Source organism: Crinia signifera, chromosome 3 (genome assembly GCF_055691185.1).
Source record: "Crinia signifera chromosome 3, ASM5569118v1, whole genome shotgun sequence".
In the NCBI taxonomy this organism is placed as follows: domain Eukaryota; kingdom Metazoa; phylum Chordata; class Amphibia; order Anura; family Myobatrachidae; genus Crinia; species Crinia signifera.
This window is the reverse complement of record NC_139219.1, coordinates 16,888,174-16,915,853: the sequence shown is the minus strand read 5'-3', so window position 1 is coordinate 16,915,853 and position 27,680 is coordinate 16,888,174. Positions and strand designations below refer to the sequence as shown.

Here is a 27,680-nt window from a genome sequence, read left to right as displayed (position 1 = left end):
AAAAGTGAGCTGCTTACAGCTCAAAATCGTCCAGTGTGTATGGGCCTGTAGGGGTAATTTTCCTAAAGTTTGGATTTTTAGAACGGAAGCTATAGCAACCAATCAGATATCATTTAGTTAGAATCTGATTGGTTGCTATAAAAAAAACCCCATCACTTTAGTAAACATACCCCATAGAGAATAGCAGAGGCGGTAGTACTGTGTGGATGACCCAGGCTGGACAGTGTGACCCTCTGACAACTGTTACACAGGAAAGGTTGGGGCTATAATTGGCATTAGATATATCAGTCACCCTGGCTGAGCAGCAGAGTTTAACTCTGTGCTGTAGTGCTGCCATCATGCCCCTGCTCAGGTGACAGGTCAGGGACTGGGGCATTATACATGGGGGGGGGGGGGGGGGGTCATCCACACTGCTGAGTGAAGGAAACAGAAAGTGCATTTCATCTGTGACAATGACCCCCACTGAAGGCTGCAATGATGATGCGCGCCTGGATCTCTCTGCAGGAACAGTTAGTAAATAGGCCACATGTTTCTGCAGGCTGGAGAGCTGTGCCTTTAAGGATTGCTGCACGGTAGCAGAGGGGAATGGCCCAGCCTACAAGTGCCTCCTCACTCACTCAGCTCTGGAATGGGAAGCAGTTCCTGCAGAACACACACACACACACCCTGTGCAGAGCCTCAGCCACACTGCGCCCCGGGATGGATCCACTGCCAGTCTGAGAGCAGCACCACTGGTGAGCCCACACTGCCCAGCCTGAGGCAGGCACCCCTGTTATCCCGAGGATCTGTACTGGGAGGGGGGCTGTCCTGTGCTATTAACCCTCCAGCACCTGGTTATGTGATGCTGTGGGCAGTGGGTGGCATGGGGCAGATGGCATTTGCAGGACTGGCAGATTTGGGGGCGTCATGAGGTCCTCGTTGCTGACAAGATGCATGTTCTGTTGTTGGGCAGGAATATGCCATAGTGGATCTGTACAAGTCCTGGTTGTCCCTGGGTGTATGGCGATGATGCTGCAGTTATTGTGCCACCCTGGCCTGGGTGAGGGTCTCTGTGAGGGCATTACTGAGCTCTGATGTCTGTACGCACATATCTGAGTGATCCAGCATTGAGGACACTGACATGAGCCCTGGTTGTATCTCCATGACAGCTGAGGAGGAGAGTACATGTATAATGCATGTATGGTACCCATGTGGCGGGGATACTGGTATATGTGGTGTGTACAGATGACATGTCTCCATGACAGCTGAGGAGGAGAGTACATGTATGATGCATCCCTGGTACCCATGTGTAGGGGATACTGGTATATGTGGTGTGTACAGATTACATGTCTCCATGACAGCTGAGGAGGAGAGTACATGTATGATGCATCCCTGGTACCCATGTGTAGTAGATACTGGTATATGTGGTGTGTACAGATTACATGTCTCCATGACAGCTGATGAGAGTACATGTATGATGCATGACTGGTACCCATGTGTAGGGGATACTGGTATATGTGGTGTGTACAGATTACATGTCTCCATGACAGCTGAGGAGGAGAGTACATGTATGATGCATGTCTGGTACCCATGTGGAGGGGATACTGGTATATGTGGTGTGTACAGATTACATGTCTCCATGACAGCTGAGGAGGAGAGTACATGTATGATGCATCCCTGGTACCCATGTGTAGGGGATACTGGTATATGTGGTGTGTACAGATTACATGTCTCCATGACAGCTGAGGAGGAGAGTACATGTATGATGCATGTCTGGTACCCATGTGTAGGGGATACTGGTATATGTGATGTGTACAGATGACATGTCTCCATCACAGCTGAGGAGGAGAGTACATGTATGATGCATGTCTGGTACCCATGTGTACGGGATACTGGTATATGTGGTGTGTACAGATTACATGTCTCCATGACAGCTGATGAGAGTACATGTATGATGCATGTCTGGTACCCATGTGTAGGGGATACTGGTATATGTGGTGTGTACAGATGACATGTCTCCAACACAGCTGAGGAGGAGAGTACATGTATGATGCATGTCTGGTACCCATGTGAAGGGGGATACTGGTATATGTGGTGTGTACAGATTACATGTCTCCATGACAGCTGATGAGAGTACATGTATGATGCATGCCTGGTACCCATGTGTAGGGGATACTGGTATATGTGATGTGTACAGATGACATGTCTCCATCACAGCTGAGGAGGAGAGTACATGTATGATGCATGTCTGGTACCCATGTGAAGGGGGATACTGGTATATGTGGTGTGTACAGATTACATGTCTCCATGACAGCTGATGAGAGAACATGTATGATGCATCCCTGGTACCCATGTGTAGGGGATACTGGTATATGTGATGTGTACAGATGACATGTCTCCAACACAGCTGAGGAGGAGAGTACATGTATGATGCATGTCTGGTACCCATGTGGAGGGGAGGACTGACATATATGTATTTCTTTACCCATGTGGAGGGGAGTATTGGTATACATGTATGATTTATGTCTGTACCCATGTGGAGGAAGGACTGTGATACATGTATGATGTATGTCTGGTACCCATGTGTATAGTGGGGACTGGTATACATGTTTGATGTATGTCTGGTACCCGTATGATGTATGTCTGATACCTATGTGGGGGGAGTACTGGTATACATGAATTATGTATGTCTGGTACCCATGTAGAGGGGAGGACTGGTGTACATGTATGATTTATGTCTGGTACCCATGTTTAGTAGAGGACTGGTGTACATGTATGATGTAAGTCTGGTACCCATGTTTAGTAGAGGACTGGTGTACATGTATGATGTATGTCTGGTACCCATGTGTATAGTGGGGACTGGTATACATGTTTGATGTATGTCTGGTACCCGTATGATGTATGTCTGGTACCTATGTGGGGGGAGTACTGGTATACATGTATTATGTATGTCTGGTACCCATGTGGAGGGGAGGACTGGTGTACATGTATGATGTATGTCTGGTACCCATGTTTAGTAGAGGACTGGTGTACATGTGTGATGTATGTCTGGTACCCATGTTTAGTAGAGGACTGGTGTACATGTATGATGTATGTCTGGTACCCATGTTTAGTAGAGGACTGGTGTACATGTATGATGTATGTCTGGTGTATGGAATGTGCACTGATTGACACTTTGTAGATACTAGAAATTCTTGTCAAGATTTTGATTTCTTGTAGTAATAATAGAAAGATGGATGTAACCCCCTCAGTACTGACACGGACCCCCCTCAGTACTCACATGAACCCCCCTCAGTACTGACACGGCCCCCCCTTATTACTGACAGGGACCCCCCTCAGTACTGACACGGGCCCCCCTCATTACTCACATGGAACCCCCCTCAGTACTGACACGGCCCCCCCTCAGTACTGACACGGCCCCCCCTCATTACTGACAGGGACCCCCCTCAGTACTGACACGGGCCCCCCTCATTACTCACATGGACCCCCCCTCAGTACTGACACGGCTCCCCCTCAGTACTGACACGGCCCCCCCTCAGTACTGACAGGGACCCCCCTCAGTACTGACACGGACCCCCCTCATTACTCACAGGGACCCCCCTCAGTACTGACACGGCCCCCCCTCAGTACTCACTTGGACCCCCCTCAGTACTGACACGGCCCCCCCTCATTACTGACAGGGACCCCCCTCAGTACTGACACGGCCCCCCCTCATTACTCACAGGGACCCCCCTCAGTACTGAGTGACACGGGCCCCCCTCAGTACTCACATGGAGCAGCCGCTGCTTTGCAAGGGTAAACATGTTTTTATTGTCAGTCTTGTTCCTGTGTACTCATACTGAATTGCAGAATATATCATATGTCTGTACCGTTACTGAGTGTGTGTGTATGTGTGTACATAGGTATATATATACGGTATGTTAGACCTATTGTGGCACATGGCTTGGTGAAGGGTTAACAATGCTGACAATGCTGATACGTGAACCTGTGAGTTCTGCAAGCGCCTGTAGCTTTGGGAATGAGTTCAACAATAAAGCACCTCTATGAAAGTAGCGCAGTACAGGTGACTGTGGCATGAAAAGAGGGAGGAGGCTGTCTAAGGCTAGCATGCTGGGACTGTTAGTACCCCACAGTTTGTGTTCGTACGCTACACTAAAACACAGAGGTTCTTGCAGACATTTTATTTTGGAGGAGCTGGAAGCATTTCCTTTGTAATTGCACTGTTTAGATTTTATGTCCAGAAGAGGAATGAGCCTGTGGTTATTTGTGGGACTGCAGTACCAGATGCGGCTGGCAGAGGGCGGTGCTGCCTCATGTGAATGAAGGGGGTAATACAGCTACAGGGAGCTCAGTGTGACAGCAGTAGTAGTGTCCCATCCCAGTGAGACAGAGAACAATGACAGCTTCCCAATGGGGAACCTAAGAAGTTTGGACAGTCCATAACCGTCTCCCCGTGTTTCTTTCTCTGTGTCAGATGCAATAAGTCAGCTATAGGATCCTGCTCTATGACTGTACTGTATGGGTGGTATTCAATTGTTCTATTTCTTTGCACATATCGTGCTCATTCTTGTCAGGTTTAGCAACACATTTGCGCATTTGAGCTCACCACCCCCGGGGATAGCGAGTGGAAATACTGGGGAAAAACAATTGAACACCCCCCTATGAGTGACAGGCTGTCTGGGCTGGACACTGTTGGGGATAGCAAACGGCACCGTGCTGGGAAAGCGTTGCTCCTGGCAGCCTCGGGCTTCTATCTGTAACTACTGCTGGGGTGACGGCGACCGTGTTTATTTTACATATACACGGAGGAGTGGGGGATGCTCACCCTCTGCACTCACGTTTTATACAGTACAGATGTGGAGAGGGCACAGTGGGTGCAGATGTGTGGGCACAGTGGGTACAGATGTGGGCACAGTGGGTGCAGATGTGAGGGCACAGTGGGTGCAGATGTGGTGAGGGCACAGTGGGTGCAGATGTGGGCACAGTGGGTGCAGATGTGGGCACAGTGGGTGCATATATGGTGAGGGCACAGTAGGTGCAGATGTGGGCACAGTGGGTGCAGATGTGGTGAGGGCACAGTGGGTGCAGATATGGTGAGGGCACAGTGGGTGCAGATGTGGTGAGGGCACAGTGGGTGCAGATGTGGTGAGGTCACAGTGGGTGCAGATGTGTGGGCACAGTGGGTGCAGATGTGGTGAGGGCACAGTGGGTGCAGATGTGGAGAGGGTACAGTGTGTGCAGATGGGAAGAGGACACAGTGGGTGCAGATGTGGTGAGGGCACAGTGGGTGCAGATGTGGTGAGGTCACAGTGGGTGGAGATGTCACAGTGGGTGCAGATGTGGTTAAGGCACAGTGTGTGCAGATGTGGTGAGGTCACAGTGGGTGCAGATGTGAGAGGGCACAGTGGGTGCAGATGTGTGGGCACAGTGGGTGCAGATGTGGAGAGGGCACAGTGGGTGCAGGTGTGGAAAGGACACAGTGGGTGCAGATGTGGCGAGGGCACATTGGGTGCAGGTGTGGAGAGGGCACAGTGGGTGCAGGTGTGGAGAGAGCACAGTGGGTGCAGGTGTGGAGAGGGCACAGTGGGTGCAGATGTGGAGAGGGCACATTGGGTGCAGATGTGGAGAGGTAACAGTGGGTGCAGATGTGGAGAGGGCACAGTGGGTGCAGATGTGGAGAGGGCACAGTGAGTGCAGATGTGGAGATGGCACAGTGGGTGCAGATGTGGAGAGGGCACAGTGGATGGAGAGGTCACAGTGGGTGCAGATGTGGAGAGGGCACAGTGGGTGCAGATGTGGAGAGGGCACAGTGGGTGCAGATGTGGAGAGGGTACAGTGGGTGCAGATGTGGAGAGGGCACAGTGGGTGCAGATGTGGAGAGGGCACAAGACAATCTTCCTCCAAATCTAGGGTCCCTAGTTCCCCCATTTTACCAGTTAAACTCCCAGCATTCAGGCATTTCAGATCTCGTCTTTCCTTTGCCCTTGTCATGTTACCTGTTACAGTTGCAGAAGGTTCCTGAAATGATAAATCAGTACCATGGACAATATTTGTATTTGGCTGTGTGTCCCTTCCCCTTGCTTCCTCCACAATGTAGCTGTCTTTGTCCTCTATTCTACACTCATTTATTGGTTTAAGGTTTCTTACTATACCTCCCCCCACCCGCCTAGTTTATAATCTCCTCAAGCCTTCCCACCATTCTACCGCCGAGCACCCCTGCCCCCTCCTCGTTCAGGTGCAATCCGGCACGGCAAAAGAGATGGCGCCTTATCGAGAAGTTCGCCCAGTTTTTTAGGAACTGAGGGGTAGATGTATAAAGCAGTGATAAGGGAGGAGAAGTGATAAAGTGCCTGGTACTTTATCACCGGCCAATCATCTCCTAACTGTCCCTTTTCAAACCCAGCCTGTAACTTAACAGTCAGGAGCTGATTGGCCGGAGATAAAGTACCAGGCACTTTATCACTTCACCTCCCTACCACCACTATCCGCCTTGGGCCCTTCCTCTCTGAATTACCCTCCCTGCCAGAGGGGGTATTCCTCTGGTTACTAGTGGAACCCTTCCCTGTCAGCTCCTCGCTCCCAACCATAGTTTCTGCGTCCATTTTGGCATATCTACGAGGGTTTGGTAGCTCAGAGCTTGCCTGCCGCTTCCTCTGTCGTCTATTCACCAGAACGCCCCAGGCGAGTCGGGTGGGGGCGCCCCCGTGGCCGGGGGTGGTGGGGGGGGGGGTGGTGGTGTTTGTACCTGCTGTGCTGTCTGGGGAGTGTGCAGCGGGGTCCGTGCCGGCATCTGACAGGAGCGCACTGTGTATAAAGCTGGCGGCGGCGTCCCTTCAGTGATTAAGAAATAAATAGAGCTATCCGCCGGGCTATGCGGCGGAGCGGGAAGCGCTTCTGATTTTAAAGAAAACACTGGCCACACGCTGATTGGCTGAATCTCAGGCAGGCAAGTGTTTTCAAACCCAGCAGCGCTTCCCGCGCCGCCGCATAACGCTAGTTATTTCCTATTCACTGCAGGGACCCCGCCGCCAGCTTTATACACAGCGCCGCAGGTACCCCTGCGGCACGGACACCCCTGCCCGCTCCAGCACCTACGCTCACCACCATGCGGGGGGCGAGGGGCGAACTGCCACCCTCCAGTGGCCGGCGCCCTAGGCAAATGCCTAGAGCTGCCTAGTGGTGGCGCCGGCCCTGCATCTACCAATCCTGTCTTCCTCGCTGACCCCACCTGAGCCCCCTGTTCCTCTAATGCAGCGACGGTAAGCTGCAAACTCAAGGCGAGACATCTCCCTCAGTGTTGCAATGTGTTACTAGATCCTTGACCTTGGCTTCCAGAGCAATCACCTGCTTACATCTGGTACAGACATATTCACCTTTGAACCCAATGTCCATCGGCAAATACATCTTACAAGATGCACACTGGTCGGAGATTCTCAACCTTGTTCCCACTTATTTTTACCTAGTTGTGGAAACTAAATCACATCACTCAGTATTCAATACCAGTACAATAGTATTACAGAACAGTAATTAACAGTAATCAAACGTAAAGATTCCTATCTGTCCTGCAGTCGGTCTGACCCTCCTCACAGTGTCCGGCCACGCGCTCTCCGGTGTGAGATTGCTTGTCAGTTTTTCTGTGAAGATTACTGTTGCGCACTGTGTGGACCCTTTAACGGGTCAGGTACCTGGGCCTCTAGCAAAGAGAAAGTAACAACAAACAGAAACAGCAAGGACACATGCCTCTTGCACCCTGGTTTAACCCCTTCCTGGATTTAACTCCTTCTTGGATGTACAGTATCTCCACTCTTAAACAATGGCACTTTAGCCAATGACAGTTGAATTTGCAAACTCAATACAGATGTGGTCAGGGCACAGTGAGGCACGGACATCTGGAGTGCAGTTGTGGCACGGGCATCTGGAGTGCAGTTGTGACACGGGCATCTGGAGTGCAGTTGTGGCACGGGCATCTGGAGTGCAGTTGTGGCACGGGCACCTGGAGTGCAGTTGTGGCACGGCACCTTGAGTGCAGTTGTGGCACAGGCGCCTTGAGTGCAGTTGTGGCACAAGCACCTGGTGTGAGGGGGGGCAAGTTTATTGTTGTACCACTGGGTGACTGGTTAGCTTTTCTTTACTATGTGGTTTGTTCCTCCACTGCTTTGAAAACCCCTGTCCACTAGGTAGTAGAGCCCTCTGCCCAGGGTGTAAGATGTATCGGTGACGTACTAGACCCCTCTGCAGCCGTGGTGTAATGTGTATAGGTGAAGTGCTAGACCCCTCTGCAGCCGTGATGTAATGTGTATACTGTAGGTGAAATGCTAGACCCCTCTGCAGCCGTGGTGTAAGATGTATAGGTGAAGTGCCAGACCCCTCTGCAGCCGTGGTGTAATGTGTATAGGTGTAGTGCTAGACCCCTCTGCAGCCGTGGTATAAGATGTATAGGTGAAGTGCTAGACCCCTCTGCAGCCGTGATGTAATGTATATAGGTGAAGTGCTAGACCTCTCTGCAGCCATGGTGTAAAGTGTATAGGTGAAGTGCTAGACCCCTCTGCAGCCGTGGTGTAATGTGTATAGGTGAAGAGGTAGACCCCTCTGCAGCCGTGGTGTAATGTATATAGGTGAAGTGCTAGACCCCTCTGCAGCCATGGTGTAATGTGTATAGGTGAAGTGCTAGACCCCTCTGCAGCTGTGGTGTAATGTATATACAGTAGGTGAAGTGCTAGACCCCTCTGCAGCCATGGTGTGATGTGTATAGGTGAAGTGCTATACCCCTCTGCAGCCGTGGTGTAATGTGTATAGGTGAGGTGCTAGATCCCTCTGCAGCCGTGGTATAAGGTGTATAGGTGTAGTGCTCTGCAGCCGTGGTGTAATGTGTATAGGTGAAGTGGTAGACCCCTCTGCAGCCGTGGTGTAATGTGTATAGGTGTGGTGCTAGACCGCTCTGCAGCCATGGTGTAATGTGTATAGGTGAACCCCTCTGCAGCCGTGGTGTAATGTGTATAGGTGTGGTGCTGGACCCCTCTGCAGCCGTGGTGTAATGTGTATAGGTGAAGTGCTAGACCCCTCTGCAGCCGTGGTGTAATGTGTATAGGTAAACCCATCTGCAGCCGTGGTGTAATGTGTATAGGTGAAGTGCTAGACCCCTCTGCAGCCGTGGTGTAATGTGTATAGGTAAACCCATCTGCAGCCGTGGTGTAATGTGTATAGGTGAAGTGCTAGACCCCTCTGCAGCCATGGTGTAGGTGAACGCCTCTGCAACCGTGGTGTAATGTGTATAGGTGTGGTGCTAGACCCCTCTGCAGCCATGGTGTAATGTGTATAGGTGAACCCCTCTGCAGCCATGGTGTAATGTGTATAGGTGAAGTGCTAGACCCCTCTGCAGCCGTGGTGTAATGTGTATAGGTGTGATGCTAGACCCCTCTGCAGCCGTGATGTAATGTGTATAGGTGAAGTGCTAGACCCCTCTGCAGCCGTGGTGTAATGTGTATAGGTAAACCCATCTGCAGCCGTGGTGTAATGTGTATAGGTGAGGTGCTAGGACCCTCTGCAGCCGTGGTGTAATGTGTATAGGTAAACCCATCTGCAGCCGTGGTGTAATGTGTATAGGTGTGATGCTAGACCCCTCTGCAGCCGTGATGTAATGTGTATAGGTGAAGTGCTAGACCCCTCTGCAGCCGTGGTGTAATGTGTATAGGTAAACCCATCTGCAGCCGTGGTGTAATGTGTATAGGTGAGGTGCTAGGACCCTCTGCAGCCGTGGTGTAATGTGTATAGGTGAGGTGCTAGACCCCTCTGCAGCCGTGGTGTAATGTGTATAGGTAAACCCATCTGCAGCCGTGGTGTAATGTGTATAGGTGAGGTGCTAGGACCCTCTGCAGCCGTGGTGTAATGTGTATAGGTGAGGTGCTAGGACCCTCTGCAGCCATGATGTAATGTGTATAGGTGAAGGGCTAGGACCCTCTGCAGCCGTGGTGTAATGTGTGTAGGTGAGGTGCTAGGACCCTCTGCAGCCGTGGTGTAATGTGTATAGGTGTGGTGCTAGACCCCTCTGCAGCCGTGGTGTAATGTGTATAGGTGAGGTGCTAGGACCCTCTGCAGCCGTGGTGTAATGTGTATAGGTGAGGTGCTAGACCCCTCTGCAGCCGTGGTGTAATGTGTATAGGTGTAGTGCTAGACCCCTCTGCAGCCGTGGTGTAATGTGTATAGGTGAGGTGCTAGGACCCTCTGCAGCCGTGGTGTAATGTGTATAGGTGAGGTGCTAGGACCCTCTGCAGCCATGATGTAATGTGTATAGGTGAAGGGCTAGGACCCTCTGCAGCCGTGGTGTAATGTGTGTAGGTGAGGTGCTAGGACCCTCTGCAGCCATGATGTAATGTGTATAGGTGAAGGGCTAGACCCCTCTGCAGCCGTGGTGTAATGTGTGTAGGTGAGGTGCTAGGACCCTCTGCAGCCATGATGTAATGTGTATAGGTGTAGTGCTAGACCCCTCTGCAGCCGTGGTGTAATGTGTATAGGTGAGGTGCTAGGACCCTCTGCAGCCATGATGTAATGTGTATAGGTGAAGGGCTAGGACCCTCTGCAGCCGTGGTGTAATGTGTGTAGGTGAGGTGCTAGGACCCTCTGCAGCCGTGGTGTAATGTGTATAGGTGTGGTGCTAGACCCCTCTGCAGCCGTGGTGTAATGTGTATAGGTGTAGTGCTAGACCCCTCTGCAGCCGTGGTGTAATGTGTATAGGTGAAGTGCTAGACCCCTCTGCAGACATTTAGGGAAGGTTAGACATTATTAACAAAACATTTGCATTGAGTAGACCCTAGGGCGGCTCCGGAGGGAGGGGCCAGCAATTGTCTTTGCTTTGTGCCTCTGAAGAAACTCCCAGACCACTGTCCTGCGAGATACAGCTCTATGGAGGTCATTCTGGTTGACTCACAAAGCTGCGAAATCATTCAATGGTGTCACTCTCTGGTGACTTAGATTTGCGGCACCCTGCTACGTGAACAGGGAGGGTAGCTGACCCCCCCCCCCCCTGATCCTTATTAGCTGCACCCCCTGACACCTACGTCATGGTGCCATTAACATGGGAACGCCCAGCATTGCCAAGGGGACGCCCATGGGCGTTCCAATGGGCATTACCTGTGCCCAGGCCACCTGCCCACACTGCTCCATGGCCCTTATTCTGGTTGGTGCGGTAATATCCGCGTGCGTTCGTGCCGCCGATGTTTTGTGTCTGCGCATGTGCAGAGGCGTCTCTGCGCATGTGCGAGCGGGGCGTACGGCCAAATCCCGCATGATATGTGAACACTACGAACAGGGGGTGGAGAGGGGCGTGAAGGGCTATTTGGGCTCATTACCATATGCATACGCCCCGCGTTTCATGGGCGTTCCCATGCAAACGCTGGGCGTACGTATGGTAATGCGGCCGTGACGCACGTGTAGGGGGCGGACATATGACATCGCCGGATGTCAGCTGCCCGCCCAGATCCATGCTTTTGCACAGAGAAATGTCCGTGTGGTCTGAGGTTGCGGGAGCTGGTGGAGCACTCGGTCCTGCATTCGATGGTCTGCGACCATCGAATGATGGGGGAGGTTCCCTGAGATGGAGGAGGCGTATTCCATGAAAAATACACATGCGGTCCGTTCGGACAGCTTCTTGCCGCGTAAGGACGGAGTTGGCGATCCGTATGGAAGGCGGGGTTTCGCACGCACGGTCCTGGCCGCATATTCGGATCCGGCCGCACCGATCAGAATAAGGGCCCATGTGAAGGGATCAGCGAATAAACAATTTACCACATCCATTTGCCCAAAGAGCCCGCACATGCAGAGGAGCGAACTAACCAGAATGACCTCCAATGTATGTATGTTCCATGTGAGTGCCCGGACATGCGTGTGACTGTGCTATGGTGGCTGCGCTCTGATTTTACGGCTATGCATGAATTGATTCCGAGAGCAGACTCGTCCTGGTGCCTGTTCCTGATCACTAATGACATCCTTAATTAGGACATTTGGCAGTGGTTAGCATGCGATGGAGAAGTCTTGTTTCAGCGTGTGCGTGTTATGACTTGAGGACATATTGTCTGTTACTGTGATCATGTACAGGGATTGCCAAGTGGGATCAGCAGGGAAGAAATGAAATAACCACGTTGTTTTATACAGTTGTAGATTGTGGGGCTGTTTTTGGCACTATTTGGATACCGAGAAAAATGGATATAAGGAATGACATTCCTGTACGCACTGTCGGGACAAGCACCGTGTACACTGTATTATAGGAGCTGGTGTCTCTGTGCTGCTGTGGTATATATCAGATCTGGGGTCCGGCAGTATATATCAGATCTGGGGTCCGGCAGTATATATCAGATCTGGGGTCCGGCAGTATATATCAGATCAGGTGTCTCTGGGGTCCGGCAGTATTTATCAGATCAGGAGTCTCTGGGTTCCGGCAGTATTTATCAGATCAGGAGTCTCTGGGGTCCGGTGCTATATATCAGATCTGATGTCTCTAGTCCTGCAGTATATATCAGATCTGGTGTCTCTAGTCCTGCAGTATACAGTATTATCAGATCTGGGGTATGGCAGTATATACTTGATCTAGGGTCTGGCAGCATATACCAGTTCTGGAGTCCAGCAGTATTTATCAGATCAGGAGTCTCTGGGGTCCTGCAATATATTTCAGATCAGGTGTCTCTGGGGTCCTGCAGTATATATCAGATCAGGAGTCTCTGGGGTCCTGCAATATACCTCAGATTAGGTGTCTCTGGGGTCCGGTGCTATATATCAGATCTGGTGTCTCTAGTCCTGCAGTATATATCAGATCTGGTGTCTCTAGTCCTGCAGTATACAGTATTATCAGATCTGGGGTATGGCAGTATATACTTGATCTAGGGTCTGGCAGCATATACCAGTTCTGGAGTCCAGCAGTATATATATCAGGTCTGGGGTCCTGGACTATATATATCAGATCAGGTGTCTCTGTGGTCCTGCATTATACATCAGATCAGGTGTCTCTGGGGTCCTGCACTGTATATATCAGATCTGGGGTCCTGCACTATATATCAGATCAGGTGTCTCTGTGGTCCTGCACTATACATCAGATCAGGTGTCTCTGTGGTCCTGCACTATATATTAGATCAGGTGTCTCTGTGGTCCTGCACTATATATCAGATCCGGTGCCTCTGGGGTCCTGCACTATATATCAGATCAGGTGTCTCTGTGGTCCTGCACTATATATCAGATCAGGTGTCTCTGTGGTCCTATACTATATATCAGATCAGGTGTCTCTGGGGTCCTGCACTGTATATATCAGATCTGGGGTCCTGCACTATATATCAGATCATGTGTCTCTGTGGTCCTGCACTATACATCAGATCAGGTGTCTCTGAGGTCCTGCAGTATACATCAGATCAGGTGTCTCTGGGGTCCTGCACTATATATCAGATCAGGTGTCTCTGGGGTCCTGCACTATATATCAGATCTGGGGTCCTGCACTATATATCATATCAGGTGCCTCTGGGGTCCTGCACTATATATCAGATCAGGTGTCTCTGGGGCCCTGCAGTATATATCAGATCAGGTGTCTCTAGGGTCCTGCAGTATATATCAGATCAGGTGTCTCTGGGGTCCTGCACTACAGTATATATCAGATCAGGTGCCTCTGGGGTCCTGCACTATATATCAGATCAGGTGCCTCTGGGGTCCTGCACTATAAATCAGATCAGGTGCCTCTGGGGTCCTGCACTATATATATATATATATCAGATCTGGGGTCCTGCACTATATATCAGATCAGGTGCCTCTGGGGTCCTGCACTATATATCAGATCAGGTGCCTCTAGGGTCCTGCAGTATATATCAGATCAGGTGCCTCTGGGGTCCTGCACTATATATCAGATCAGGTGTCTCTGGGGTCCTGCACTATATATCAGATCTGGGGTCCTGCACTATATATCAGATCAGGTGCCTCTGGGGTCCTGCAGTATATATCAGATCAGGTGCCTCTGGGGTCCTGCACTATATATCAGATCAGGTGCCTCTAGGGTCCTGCAGTATATATCAGATCAGGTGCCTCTGGGGTCCTGCACTATATATCAGATCAGGTGTCTCTGGGGTCCTGCACTATATATCAGATCTGGGGTCCTGCACTATATATCAGATCAGGTGCCTCTGGGGTCCTGCACTATATATCAGATCAGGTGCCTCTGGGGTCCTGCACTATATATCAGATCAGGTGCCTCTAGGGTCCTGCAGTATATATCAGATCAGGTGCCTCTGGGGTCCTGCACTATATATCAGATCAGGTGTCTCTGGGGTCCTGCACTATATATCAGATCTGGGGTCCTGCACTATATATCAGATCAGGTGCCTCTAGGGTCCTGCAGTATATATCAGATCAGGTGCCTCTGGGGTCCTGCACTATATATCAGATCAGGTGCCTCTGGGGTCCTGCACTATATATCAGATCAGGTGTCTCTGGGGTCCTGCACTATATATCAGATCTGGGGTCCTGCACTATATATCAGATCAGGTGCCTCTGGGGTCCTGCACTATATATCAGATCAGGTGCCTCTGGGGTCCTGCACTATATATCAGATCAGGTGCCTCTGGGGTCCTGCACTATATATCAGATCTGGGGTCCTGCACTTTATATCAGATCAGGTGCCTCTAGGGTCCTGCACTATATATCAGATCAGGTGCCTCTAGGGTCCTGCAGTATATATCAGATCAGGTGCCTCTGGGGTCCTGCACTATATATCAGATCAGGTGTCTCTGGGGTCCTGCACTATATATCAGATCTGGGGTCCTGCACTATATATCAGATCAGGTGCCTCTAGGGTCCTGCAGTATATATCAGATCAGGTGCCTCTGGGGTCCTGCACTATATATCAGATCAGGTGTCTCTGGGGTCCTGCACTATATATCAGATCTGGGGTCCTGCACTATATATCAGATCAGGTGCCTCTGGGGTCCTGCACTATATATCAGATCAGGTGCCTCTAGGGTCCTGCAGTATATATCAGATCAGGTGCCTCTGGGGTCCTGCACTATATATCAGATCAGGTGTCTCTGGGGTCCTGCACTATATATCAGATCTGGGGTCCTGCACTATATATCAGATCAGGTGCCTCTGGGGTCCTGCACTATATATCAGATCTGGGGTCCTGCACTATACATCAGCTCTGGTGCCTCTGGGGTCCTGCACTATACATCAGCTCTGGTGTCTGCTGCATTATCACCTTTCACTTTATCACCAAATTATGACTTCACCAGGCTTAGTACATCTGCCTGTCAGCCACTCTCTATCTGCTGTATTCAGGATTCACCGCTCTCCAAGATGGAAATCGTCTGCAGATGATAACTCCTGAGGGACATCCTTACTTACGAATAAACACTGCAGTTATCTCATGTGTATTATACTCCGATAATACTGTACATCACACAAAGATATAGACAATCACAAAAGCCCACAGTTCTTGAATTCTTCCAATAGTTACTGTTATGTAACCAGCAAAGGCCTGCACAGTTCTCCTGCCTATGGGGATATCACGTAAATGTACTTTTTCAACGTTTGAGGTAGTTTTGAGGACAGAAGGAATAGTCTGGTTTTGTTTTATTTTTTAATCAGGGGACAGGATGCTGAGGACAAAATCCCCCTTTGTGCCGCATGGATGACACGGTGTTCACTAGAGCCGTGTCATGTTTTAGGAGTTGGTTTGTGGCCTGGACGCAGTCTACAGTGAGCCATAGAAAGTCTGTCTCATGTCCTCACTTTTCCTGACAGTCACTATCCCAGGGTCTGTGTGCACCACAAACCATAACTGAAACCAGATGGCCAAAAATAGCAGGGAGTTATTTTACTTTGGTTTGGAAATGCAGTCGGCTGAGGCCGGAGACTGTACGGTACATGTTGTGTGACACAGCCGGCTGAGGCTGGATACTGTATGGTACATGCTGTGTGACACAGTCGGCTGAGGCCGGAGACTGTATGGTACATGTTGTGGACACAGTCGGCTGAGGCCGGAGACTGTACGGTACATGTTGTGTGACACAGCAGGCTGAGGCTGGAGTCTGTATGGTACATGTTGTGTGACACAGTCGGCTGAGGCCGGAGACTGTACGGTACATGTTGTGTGACACAGCAGGCTGAGGCTGGAGTCTGTATGGTACATGTTGTGTGACACAGTCGGCTGAGGCTGGTGCCTGTACAGTACATGTTGTGTGACACAGTCAGTTGAGGCTGGAGACTGTACGGTACATGTTGTGTGACACAGTCGGCTGAGGCCGGAGACTGTACGGTACATGTTGTGTGACACAGCAGGCTGAGGCTGGAGTCTGTATGGTACATGTTGTGTGACACAGTCGGCTGAGGCCGGAGACTGTACGGTACATGCTCTGTGACACAGTCGGCTGAGGCTGGAGTCTGTATGGTACATGCTGTGTGACACAGTCGGCTGAGGCCGGAGACTGTACGGTACATGTTGTGTGACACAGTCGGCTGAGGCTGGTGCCTGTACAGTACATGTTGTGTGACACAGTCGGCTGAGGCCGGAGACTTACGGTACATGTTGTGTGACACAGTCGGCTGAGGCTGGTGACTGTACGGTACATGCTGTGTGACACAGTCGGCTGAGGCCGGAGACTGTACGGTACATGTTGTGGACACAGTCGGCTGAGGCCGGAGACTGTACGGTACATGTTGTGTGACACAGCAGGCTGAGGCTGGAGTCTGTATGGTACATGTTGTGTGACACAGCAGGCTGAGGCTGGAGTCTGTACGGTACATGTTGTGTGACACAGTCAGCTGAGGCCAGAGACTGTACGGTACATGCTGTGTGACACAGTCGGCTGAGGCTGGAGTCTGTATGGTACATGCTGTGTGACACAGTCGGCTGAGGCTGGAGTCTGTATGGTACATGCTGTGTGACACAGTCGGCTGAGGCTGGAGTCTGTATTGTACATGTTGTGTGACACAGTCGGCTGAGGCCGGGGACTGTACGGTACATGCTGCGTGGCACAGTCGGTTGAGGCTGGAGTCTGTATGGTACATGCTGTGTGACACAGTCGGCTGAGGCCAGAGACTGTATGGAGGCTGGTGCCTGTATAGTACATGTTGTGTGACACAGTCAGTTGAGGCTGGAGACTGTACGGTACATGTTGTGTGACACAGTCGGCTGAGGCCGGAGACTGTACGTTACATGTTGTGTGACACAGTCAGCTGAGGCCAGAGACTGCATGGTACATGTTGTGTGACACAGTCGGCTGAGGCCAGAGACTGTACGGTACCTGTTGTGTGACACAGTCGGCTGAGGCTGGTGCCTGTACGGTACATGTTGTGTGACACAGTCGGCTGAGGCTGGTGACTGTACGGTACATGCTGTGTGACACAGTCGGCTGAGGCCGGAGACTGTACGGTACATGTTGTGGACACAGTCGGCTGAGGCCGGAGACTGTACGGTACATGTTGTGTGACACAGCAGGCTGAGGCTGGAGTCTGTATGGTACATGTTGTGTGACACAGCAGGCTGAGGCTGGAGTCTGTACGGTACATGTTGTGTGACACAGTCGGGTGAGGCCGGAGACTGTACGGTACATGCTGTGTGACACAGTCGGCTGAGGCTGGAGTCTGTAAGGCACATGCTGTGTGACACAGTCGGCTGAGGCTGGAGTCTGTATGGTACATGCTGTGTGACACAGTCGGCTGAGGCTGGAGTCTGTATTGTACATGTTGTGTGACACAGTCGGCTCAGGCCGGGGACTGTACGGTACATGCTGCGTGGCACAGTCGGTTGAGGCTGGAGTCTGTATGGTACATGCTGTGTGACACAGTCGGCTGAGGCCAGAGACTGTATGGAGGCTGGTGCCTGTACAGTACATGTTGTGTGACACAGTCAGTTGAGGCTGGAGACTGTACGGTACATGTTGTGTGACACAGTCGGCTGAGGCCGGAGACTGTACGGTACATGTTGTGTGACACAGTCAGCTGAGGCCAGAGACTGCATGGTACATGTTGTGTGACACAGTTGGCTGAGGCCAGAGACTGTACGGTACATGTTGTGTGACACAGTCGGCTGAGGCCGGAGACTGTACGGTACATGTTGTGTGACACAGTCGGCTGAGGCCGGAGACTGTACGGTACATGTTGTGTGACACAGTCGGCTGAGGCTGGTGCCTGTACAGTACATGTTGTGTGACACAGTCAGTTGAGGCTGGAGACTGTACGGTACATGTTGTGTGACACAGTCGGCTGAGGCTGGAGACTGTACGGTACATATTGTGTGACACAGTCGGCTGAGGCCGGAGACTGTACAGTACATGTTGTGTGACACAGTCGGCTGAGGCCGGTGCCTGTACGGTACCTGTTGTGAGACACAGTCGGCTAAGGCTGGTGCCTGTACAGTACATGCTGTGTGACACAGTCGGCTGAGGCCGGTGCCTGTACGGTACCTGTTGTGAGACACAGTCGGCTGAGGCTGGTGCCTGTACAGTACATGTTGTGTGACACAGTCGGCTGAGGCTGGAGACTGTACGGTACATGTTGTGTGACACAGTCGGCTGAGGCCGGAGACTATACGGTACATGTTGTGTGACACAGCAGGCTGAGGCTGGAGACTGTACGGTACATGTTGTGTGACACAGTCGGCTGAGGCTGGAGACTGTACGGTACATGTTGTGTGACACAGTCGGCTGAGGCCAGAGACTGCATGGTACATGTTGTGTGACACAGTTGGCTGAGGCCAGAGACTGTACGGTACATGTTGTGTGACACAGTCGGCTGAGGCCGGAGACTGTACGGTACATGTTGTGTGACACAGTCGGCTGAGGCCGGAGACTGTACGGTACATGTTGTGTGACACAGTCGGCTGAGGCTGGTGCCTGTACAGTACATGTTGTGTGACACAGTCAGTTGAGGCTGGAGACTGTACGGTACATGTTGTGTGACACAGTCGGCTGAGGCTGGAGACTGTACGGTACATATTGTGTGACACAGTCGGCTGAGGCCGGAGACTGTACAGTACATGTTGTGTGACACAGTCGGCTGAGGCCGGTGCCTGTACGGTACCTGTTGTGAGACACAGTCGGCTGAGGCTGGTGCCTGTACAGTACATGCTGTGTGACACAGTCGGCTGAGGCCGGTGCCTGTACGGTACCTGTTGTGAGACACAGTCGGCTGAGGCTGGTGCCTGTACAGTACATGTTGTGTGACACAGTCGGCTGAGGCTGGAGACTGTACGGTACATGTTGTGTGACACAGTCGGCTGAGGCCGGAGACTATACGGTACATGTTGTGTGACACAGCAGGCTGAGGCTGGAGACTGTACGGTACATGTTGTGTGACACAGTCGGCTGAGGCTGGAGACTGTACGGTACATGTTGTGTGACACAGTCGGCTGAGGCCGGAGACTGTACGGTACATGTTGTGTGACACAGTCGGCTGAGGCCAGAGACTCTACGGTACATGTTGTGTGACACAGTCGGCTGAGGCCGGAGACTGTACGGTACCTGTTGTGAGACACAGTAGGCTGAGGCTGGTGCCTGTACAGTACATGCTGTGAGACACAGTCGGCTGAATCCTACCAACATATCCATGGACCCGCCTTACTTCCCTGGCCCTGTCTTTCTAGGATGCTCCAGGTGATCTGACTTTGTCGCTGTGTTCAGGATTGTTCAGGTGACTCATGATTTTTAGGTTGTGTTTGTGAATCCGTTGTCTTCTCCTGATTTCTCTATAGGGATCCCACTGGTAGCTTAGCAACAAAGATAATGAAGTTAAAGTCAGACAATAAAAAGGCGACCACCCCTTTAACTACTGCCCTTATACATTAACATAGTCATATTTCATGCCAAGCATTATTTATATCTGCTGCCTCGAAATCAAGGACCCAGGATGAACTATTTCCCCATCGTGCTTTTGACCCGGGGTCCTGGGATCCTGCTCCATTCCAGAGACACAATGTCATCCAGATGGGAAGGCAGAGCAACCAGCGTCCTTCCAGGGACCGCGGCATGGTGGGACCCTTACATCATGGAAACTGCTCTCACTCCACTGACTTACAAGCAGGAATTTCACTAATGTAACTTAATGTCCTCCGCTTCCATGTAAGGCTCGTCAGTTCCATCTATACCCTACATTAACCCCTTTGCTGCCAGAGAGCAGCCAACTGGGATTCTTCTTTGCAGAAAGCGAATGAGACGATTCTCTGTGGAGAAATCGGTAATCTTCAGTCTTATATCAGAGAGATGAAATCTCTTACAGAAAATAACTTCTCCGTTGCTTTTGGATATTGTTAGGTAGATCTATAGAGTGTGACTCACCAGATATTATATAACTGCCCATACCAGCACGCTGGGACTCACTGTAGGTTGCAGACACAATGATTCCTGCCTGTACAGTCCTCTACTGCATAGAATTACTAAGCGCAGTACTATTATTGGTGAGATACATAGCACCGCCCTCTGCGCTCCACATACATGCAATACTCACAGTCAGGACAAAGCTCTCAAACTCAGTCCTCAGGACCCCGCACAGGCCATGTTTTCCAGGTTCCCCGGCAGGCGCACTGTTTTCATCAACTGACACATTTTAAAAATCCATAGGTGACGCCAATCTGGAAGATCTCCACTCCAAAAAGGTTCTCTCGTGTGTCCATGGGGCAGGGTTCCTAATGACCATTCCACTGCGGGGCACGTCAACCGTTTTCATGTGTCGACCTTCCGTCGACCATTTGTAGACTGTTGACCTAGACACTTTGACCTAATGACCAGATATGGTTCCAAGCCTCTGGCCCATACATTCTTTGTGTCCTGCAAGAGAACAAATTGTTCTCTGCAGATTACTGTGCAGCTCCTCCCTCCCACCCCTGAGGTTACACTTGCTTACTCTTCTCATTGCAAGCTCCTCCCTCCCTCCCACCCCTGAGGTTACACTTGCTTACTCTTCTCATTGCAAGCTCCTCCCTCCCTCCCACCCCTGAGGTTACATTTGCTGGCTCTCCTCATTGCAAGCTCCTCCCTCCCTCCCCTGAGGTTACACTTGCTGGCTCTTGTCATTGCAAGCTCCTCCCTTCCCCCCTCTGAGGTTACCTTTGCTGGCTCTTCTCATTGCAAGCTCCTCCCTCCCACCCCTGAGGTGACACTTGCTGGCTCTTCTCATTGCAAGCTCCTCCCTCCTACCCCTGAGGTTACCTTTGCTGTCTCTCCTCATTGCAAGCTCCTCCCTTCCCCCCTCTGAGGTTACCTTTGCTGGCTCTTCTCATTGCAAGCTCCTCCCTCCCTCCCACCCCTGAGGTGACACTTGCTGGCTCTTCTCATTGCAAGCTCCTCCCTCCCACCCCTGAGGTTACATTTGCTGGCTCTTCTCATTGCAAGCTCATCCCTCCCTCCCACCCCTGAGGTTACACTTGCTGGCTCCTCTCAGTACACACTACTTTGCACACTTGCTGTGCATCCAGGTGTATGGAGAGGCATAAAAATCTGTGTAAATGCCACATCCAAGTGCAACCTTCAATCCCATCGCTACCTCCCTCTCATTCATTGACCTGACAATGAAGAAGACCTTGGGATTTGGCCCTGTCTCCGATGGTGGAGGCCTGCCCATGCCCCCGCAGCTAACACCTTCTGCAAGATTTTCACTCGCCGTGCCGCGTTCATGCGAGCGTATGTGAAAGCGCACCTATCTGCTCGCAGCGTTATCCAGCCCGCAAGGCTCCAAATAGGTCCCCTATTCCCCTCCTATGAGTACGAGGGATGATGAGTTTAGGAAAACTACCCATGAATGTGATGGTGGATGCAGCAAGGATTTATTTGCAAACTGATTGACAGTCAGGAAGCGTTTGTGGCCATCAATGGGGGAGATTCTGGTGACTCAAACGCAGGGGTGTTTGGTGGGGCCTGTACTGTAATTATAAAGCGGCAATCATTTATAAGAAAAAGCAACAGCAACCTGGATTTGCCTTGTGAATGATCGCTGCTCTTTAGTGTCAGCAGTGTCCCGGAGATGCCGTGTCAGGGCGAGCTAGGCACATGGAATGATCAGCATGCTGGAGGATTGGCAACGTGCGGGTGTACTCAGCTGCATTGGGAACTGTGTCAGGCCCACAGACAGATTGGTGACATTGAAATCTGCCACATTCTATTCCCGCTGCTGCGTCTCACAGTGTGCTGTGGGGGTAGGCCATGCTTCGTTGCGCTCAGGACACTATTATATTCTCCCTCCACGCAATAGTAGATGGTACAGTAGGGTATGAAATACCACCTGTCGGCACAAAAAAAAGTGAAAAACTCATGTTGACCGTTTCTCTACAGGGCACCTGGTAACAGTCTGCTGGCAATGCCGGAATACCGCCGCTAGTCTGTCCTCGCTTGCTGAGTGGCTAAGAATGAACTTCTGGGTTCTGAAACGGTGTCTACATTGTGCACCTGCGTCCATTGCTCGATGCGTGTGCACTGTCCAGCCTGCAGAGGCGGGAACTGTACATCCCTCTCCCACCATTTCTCTAACCATAGATTTGAGCTGGTTCACCAGGCGCTAAACTTTTGGAGTTTGATAAATTGCTCCAGGCCACAGTCCCTGAGGACCTTGCAGTCAGGACCGTCTGAACAGCATTGTGGGCCCCAGGCAAAGCAATGCATTTGGGGCCCCTATCCACCTATTTACAGGACAAAATGTAAACAAAACCAAAGAAATCATCACACAACCCTCCTGTGACCCTGTGCTATCTCTCCACTTGTTCCTATACAGTGAATGGCTGTCAGAACTCTTATTGGTGGATAGCTCCAGTCATGCACCAGTCAGCATGCTGACAGCCACTCACTGCTTGGCTGCAAGTTGGGAGGTAGGTGGATAATGCTGTGCTGTGTGTGCACTGGCATTTGGGGCACCTGTGCTGTGTGTGCGCCAGCATTGGGGCACCTGTGTTGTGTGTGTGCCGGCATTGGGACACCTGTGCTGTATGTCCACTGGCATTGGGGCATCTGTGCTGTGTGTGCGCCGGCATTGGGGCATCTGTGCTGTGTGTGCACTGTTATTGGGGCATCTGTGCTGTGTGTGCGCTAGCATTGGGGCACCTGTGCTGTGTGTGCACTGGCATTGGGGCACCTGTGCTGTGTGTGCACTGGCATTGGGGCATCTGTGCTGTGTGTGCACTGGCATTGGGGCATCTGTGCTGTGTGTGCACTGGCATTGGGGCATCTGTGCTGTGTGTGCGCTAGCATTGGGGCATCTGTGCTGTGTGTGCACTGGCATTGGGGCATCTGTGCTGTGTGTGCACTGGCATTGGGGAATCTGTGCTGTGTGTGCGCTAGCATTGGGGCGTCTGTGCTGTGTGTGCACTGGCATTGGGGCATCTGTGCTGTGTGTGCGCTGCACCTGTGCTGTGTGTGCACTGGCATTGGGACACCTGCGCTGTGTGTGTGCCAGCATTGGGGCATCTGTGCTGTGTGTGCACTGGCATTGGGGCACCTGTGCTGTGTGTGCGCTGCACCTGTGCTGTGTGTGCACTGGCATTGGGACACCTGCGCTGTATGTGTGCCAGCATTGGGGCATCTGTGCTGTGTGTGCACTGGCATTGGGGCATCTGTGCTGTGTGTGCGCTAGCATTGGGGCACCTGTGCTGTGTGTGCACTGGCATTTGGACACCTGCGCTGTGTGTGTGCCGGCATTGGGGCATCTGTGCTGTGTGTGCGCTAGCATTGGGGCACCTGTGCTGTGTGTGCACTGGCATTGGGACACCTGCGCTGTGTGTGTGCCGGTATTGGGGCATCTGTGCTGTGTGTGCACTGGCATTGGGGCATCTGTGCTGTGTGTGCGCTAGCATTGGGGCACCTGTGCTGTGTGTGCACTGGCATTGGGACACCTGCGCTGTGTGTGTGCCGGCATTGGGGCATCTGTGCTGTGTGTGCGCTAGCATTGGGGCACCTGTGCTGTGTGTGCACTGGCATTGGGACACCTGCGCTGTGTGTGCGCCGGCATTGGGGCACCTGTGTTGTGTGTGTGTCGGCATTGGGGCACCTGTGCTGTATGTCCACTGGCATTGGGGCATCTGTGCTGTGTGTGCGCTGGCATTGGGGCATCTGTGCTGTGTGTGCGCCAGCATTGGGGCATCTGTGCTGTGTGTGCGCTAGCATTGGGGCACCTGTGCTGTGTGTGCACTGGCATTGGGGCACCTGCGCTGTGTGTGTGCCGGCATTGGGGCATCTGTGCTGTGTGTGTGCCGGCATTGGGGCATCTGTGCTGTGTGTGCACTGGCATTGGGGCACCTGTGCTGTGTGTGCATTGAGGAGCGCGTGTGACCAGTATTGATGGGACATACACAGCGCTGGCTGCGTAGCTGTCACTTAGTGGATGGAATGTCAGTGTCCGGTATTTATATAATACACTTATCCGTGGACATAAACAGCTGAGGCCGGGAAGCTACTGACACGGCTCGGCCGGTATGTATAATGTACACAGAGGGCCGCAGAGCGCTGCAGCTGGCCCAGTTTATGTTACACAATCCCTGTAAATAACACAGTATATAGCATGTTTGCAGTGACCACGTAAGTACCATCTACAGGACACATTCCAGTTTTGTGACGCCAATACACAGAGAATCATAAAGCAATTTCTTTCCATTACACTGTTACGCTGCAGGACCTCTACACCCCAACAGTGAACAGATATGAAGCTTGAAGGTATAATATGCTGTACAGTGTCACGGTCCATACACACTGAGCCATTTTGCCCTTTGAATGGTTTTCCATAGCAGAAGGCAAAAGTGTAGTTAGTGTCATGTAGGTGTGGTCTGTGCCGTGTAGGTGTGATCAGTGCCGTGTGGGTGTGACAAGTGCTGTGTAGGTGTGGTCAGCGCCATGGGGGTGTGACCAGTGCTGTGTATGTGTGACCAGTGCTTAGTAGGCATGGTCAATTAAGTGTAGGTGTTACCAGTGGCGTGTGGGTGTGGTCAGTGCTGTGTGAGTGTGGTCAGTAACATATGGGTGTGGTCAGTGTGGGCAGTGCTGTGTAGAGGTGGCCATACACACGCAGATTTATCTTCAGATCTGGCTGGTTGGAACAAAAACATGGTTATGGATGAGAGCAAATGACATTTGACCATTTGCTTGTAAATGCTGGAAAACTTATTAACTGTCACTCATCCATAACCATGTTTTTGTTCCAACCAGCCAGATCTGAAGATAAATCTTACTAGTGTATGGGCACCTTAGGTGTAGCCAGTGTTGTGTGGGAGAGGTCAGTGCCATGTGGGTGTTGCCAGTCCCGTGTAGGTGTGGTCAGTCCTGTGGACGTGTGGTCAGTGCTGTGTCAGTGTGGTCAGTGCTGTGTCAGTGTAGCCAGTGTTGTGTGGGAGAGGTCAGTGCCATGTGGGTGTTGCCAGTCCCGTGTAGGTGTGGTCAGTGCGGTGGAGTTGTGGTCAGTGCTGTGGACGTGTGGTTAGTGCTGTGGAGGTGTGGTCAGTGATGTGGAGGTGAAACTAACCAGTGTTGTATGGGAGTGGTCAATGCCATGTGGGTGTTGCCAGTCCCGTGTAGGTGTGGTCAGTGCTGTGGAGGTGTGGTCAGTGCTGTGGAGGTGTGGTCAGTGATGTTGAGGTGAAACTAACCAGTGTTGTGTGGGAGAGGTCAGTGCCATGTGGGTGTTGCCAGTCCCCTGTAGGTGTGGTCAGTGCTGTGGAGGTGTGGTCAGTCCCGTGTAGGTGTGGTCAGTGCTGTGGAGGTGTGGTCAGTGATGTGGAGGTGAAACTAACCAGTGTTGTGTGGGAGAGGTCAGTGCCATGTGGGTGTTGCCAGTCCCATGTAGGTGTGGTCAGTGCTGTGGAGGTGTGGTCAGTGCTGTGGAGGTGTGGTCAGTGATGTGGAGGTGTAACAAACCAGTGTTGTGTGGGAGTGGTCAATGCCATGTGGCTGTGTACACCCCTTACACATCAGACCCACTGTCTCACAAAATACATAAAAATAGAAAATTTGTGGAATTGTGTAGAAATATACGTTTTATACTGTACTTCTAGCTTATGGCCGATCATTTGGAAATTGCCAAGCAAACATTTGTATTCATCATAATGATCTGTAATGTATTGCGTACATATTATATTAACTAGGTGATTCATTGCGCCCTACGGGCGCTCTTCACACTGTCGTAGGGGGCTGCGCCCCATTAAAATGACAACAAAATATTTGTAGGAATGAAGTTTGTATGTTTTCTCTGAATGTGTGTAATGGCAATTGGAGTGTGAGTTGGAAAATTGAAAGATGTGATGAAATGACATTGGCAATGGTTTTGTGCTTGTGTTATTGTTCTAAATAGTATTTTGGTTACTTTAGATGTATAAAATTGTGAGTTGAGGTAATGTATGTGTTGAAATAAGTGTTGAAATAGTTTGAAGATTAGAAATGTTTAATTGTCAACATTGAAATAAGGCAATTGTAGGCTATGGCTACACATGGCAGTGGGCGAGGGGCAGTGCGGTGAGGGTGTTTTGGGGAAGTGGTGTGGCTCAGGGCGTAACGGCGCATACACAGAGGCCCATGCTCCGTGCATCGCAAGGAGAGGCTCCTTTAGGGGAATGCAGTTAAAATCCCGGCGGTCGGGATCCCGACACTTTCTCCCTCCGTGGGTGCCCACGACACCCCTGGAGGGAGAATAAATTAGCGTGCCGAGCATAGCGAGGCACCGGGCCCGCTGCGTGGCGAGCGCAGCGAGCCCGCATAGGGGGCGATCCACGTCCCCTCCTTGTCGGGATTTCGGCGGTCAGGATTCCGGCGTCGGGATTTTGAACGCCGGGATCCCGACCGCCGGGATTTCATACTGAATACCCTTTAGGAGGCCTGTCCCTGCGTCCATCAGATTACACATTGGGGATGAAAGTCTTGCTTTTACAAAGCAATTATGGGCGTTAATGGGGGCGGTGCTGGTGTGGTGTTGTGGGGTGGGGTTATGTAGTGTTATGGATGTTATATTGCTGTGCTGTAAGTGTAGGTAGGTGTAAAGTGCATGGGGTGGTATAGTTGTGGCAAGAAAGTGTGTGTGTGTGTGTGTATGTGTGTGCATGAAGGGGTGTTGTTACCACCAATGGAGTGTGAAAAGTACCTTTTATCCATTGGTGGTATAGTGCTGGCCTGGCCAAATGAGTGTCCTGTTGGTGTCCACGGTGGGCAATGGTGGCAGGCATCGGCCACAGTAGTTGTGAGGCAGGAGGGGGTGGCAGGCAGCTGGCTCAGGCGGCCAGTGGTGGCATGCATCAGCCACAGTAGTTGTTTGTGCGGAAGGTTGTGCCAGGCGGCGTGTGCAGGCTAGCGGGGTGGCAGGCTGCGGGCACAGGCAGGCTGTGCTGCCAGGAGCGAGTGTAAGGCAGCGGGCACAGGCTAAAGTGTGATTGGGGGGCTGAGCGCAGGGGGCGGGCGCAGGCAGGCTGTGCTGCCAGGAGCGAGTGTAAGGCAGCGGGCACAGGCTAAAGTGTGATTGGGGGGCTGAGCGCAGGGGGCGGGCGCAGGCAGGCTGTGCTGCCAGGAGAGAGTGTAAGGCAGCGGCACCTGCGAAAGTGTGATTGGGGGGCTGAGCGCAGGGGGCGGGCGCAGGCAGGCTGTGCTGCCAGGAGCGAGTGTAAGGCAGCGGGCGCCTGTGAAAGTGTGATTGGGGGCTGAGCGCAGGGTTGGCAGCCGGAGGCAGCGGGCGCTCTTGCGGGGCTCAGCGCAGGGTTAGCAGCAGGAGTCAGCGGGCGCACGGCT

General features: G+C 51.8%; 1 protein-coding gene across 2 annotated transcripts in view; it reads left to right on the top strand.

Annotated features, from left to right (window-relative positions):
* Nucleotides 1-514: 514 nt before the first annotated feature.
* Nucleotides 515-27,680, top strand: part of DAAM2 (dishevelled associated activator of morphogenesis 2) — a 221,729-nt gene continuing 194,563 nt past the window's right edge. For both annotated transcript variants that reach the window (XR_014471555.1, XM_083175405.1), the window contains exon 1: nt 515-734. Coding sequence is in view for 1 of the 2 variants with exons in the window: in XM_083175405.1 (XP_083031531.1) it covers nt 629-734 (106 nt within the window). In the remaining variant the exon portion in view is untranslated. The remainder of the gene's footprint in view (nt 735-27,680) is intronic.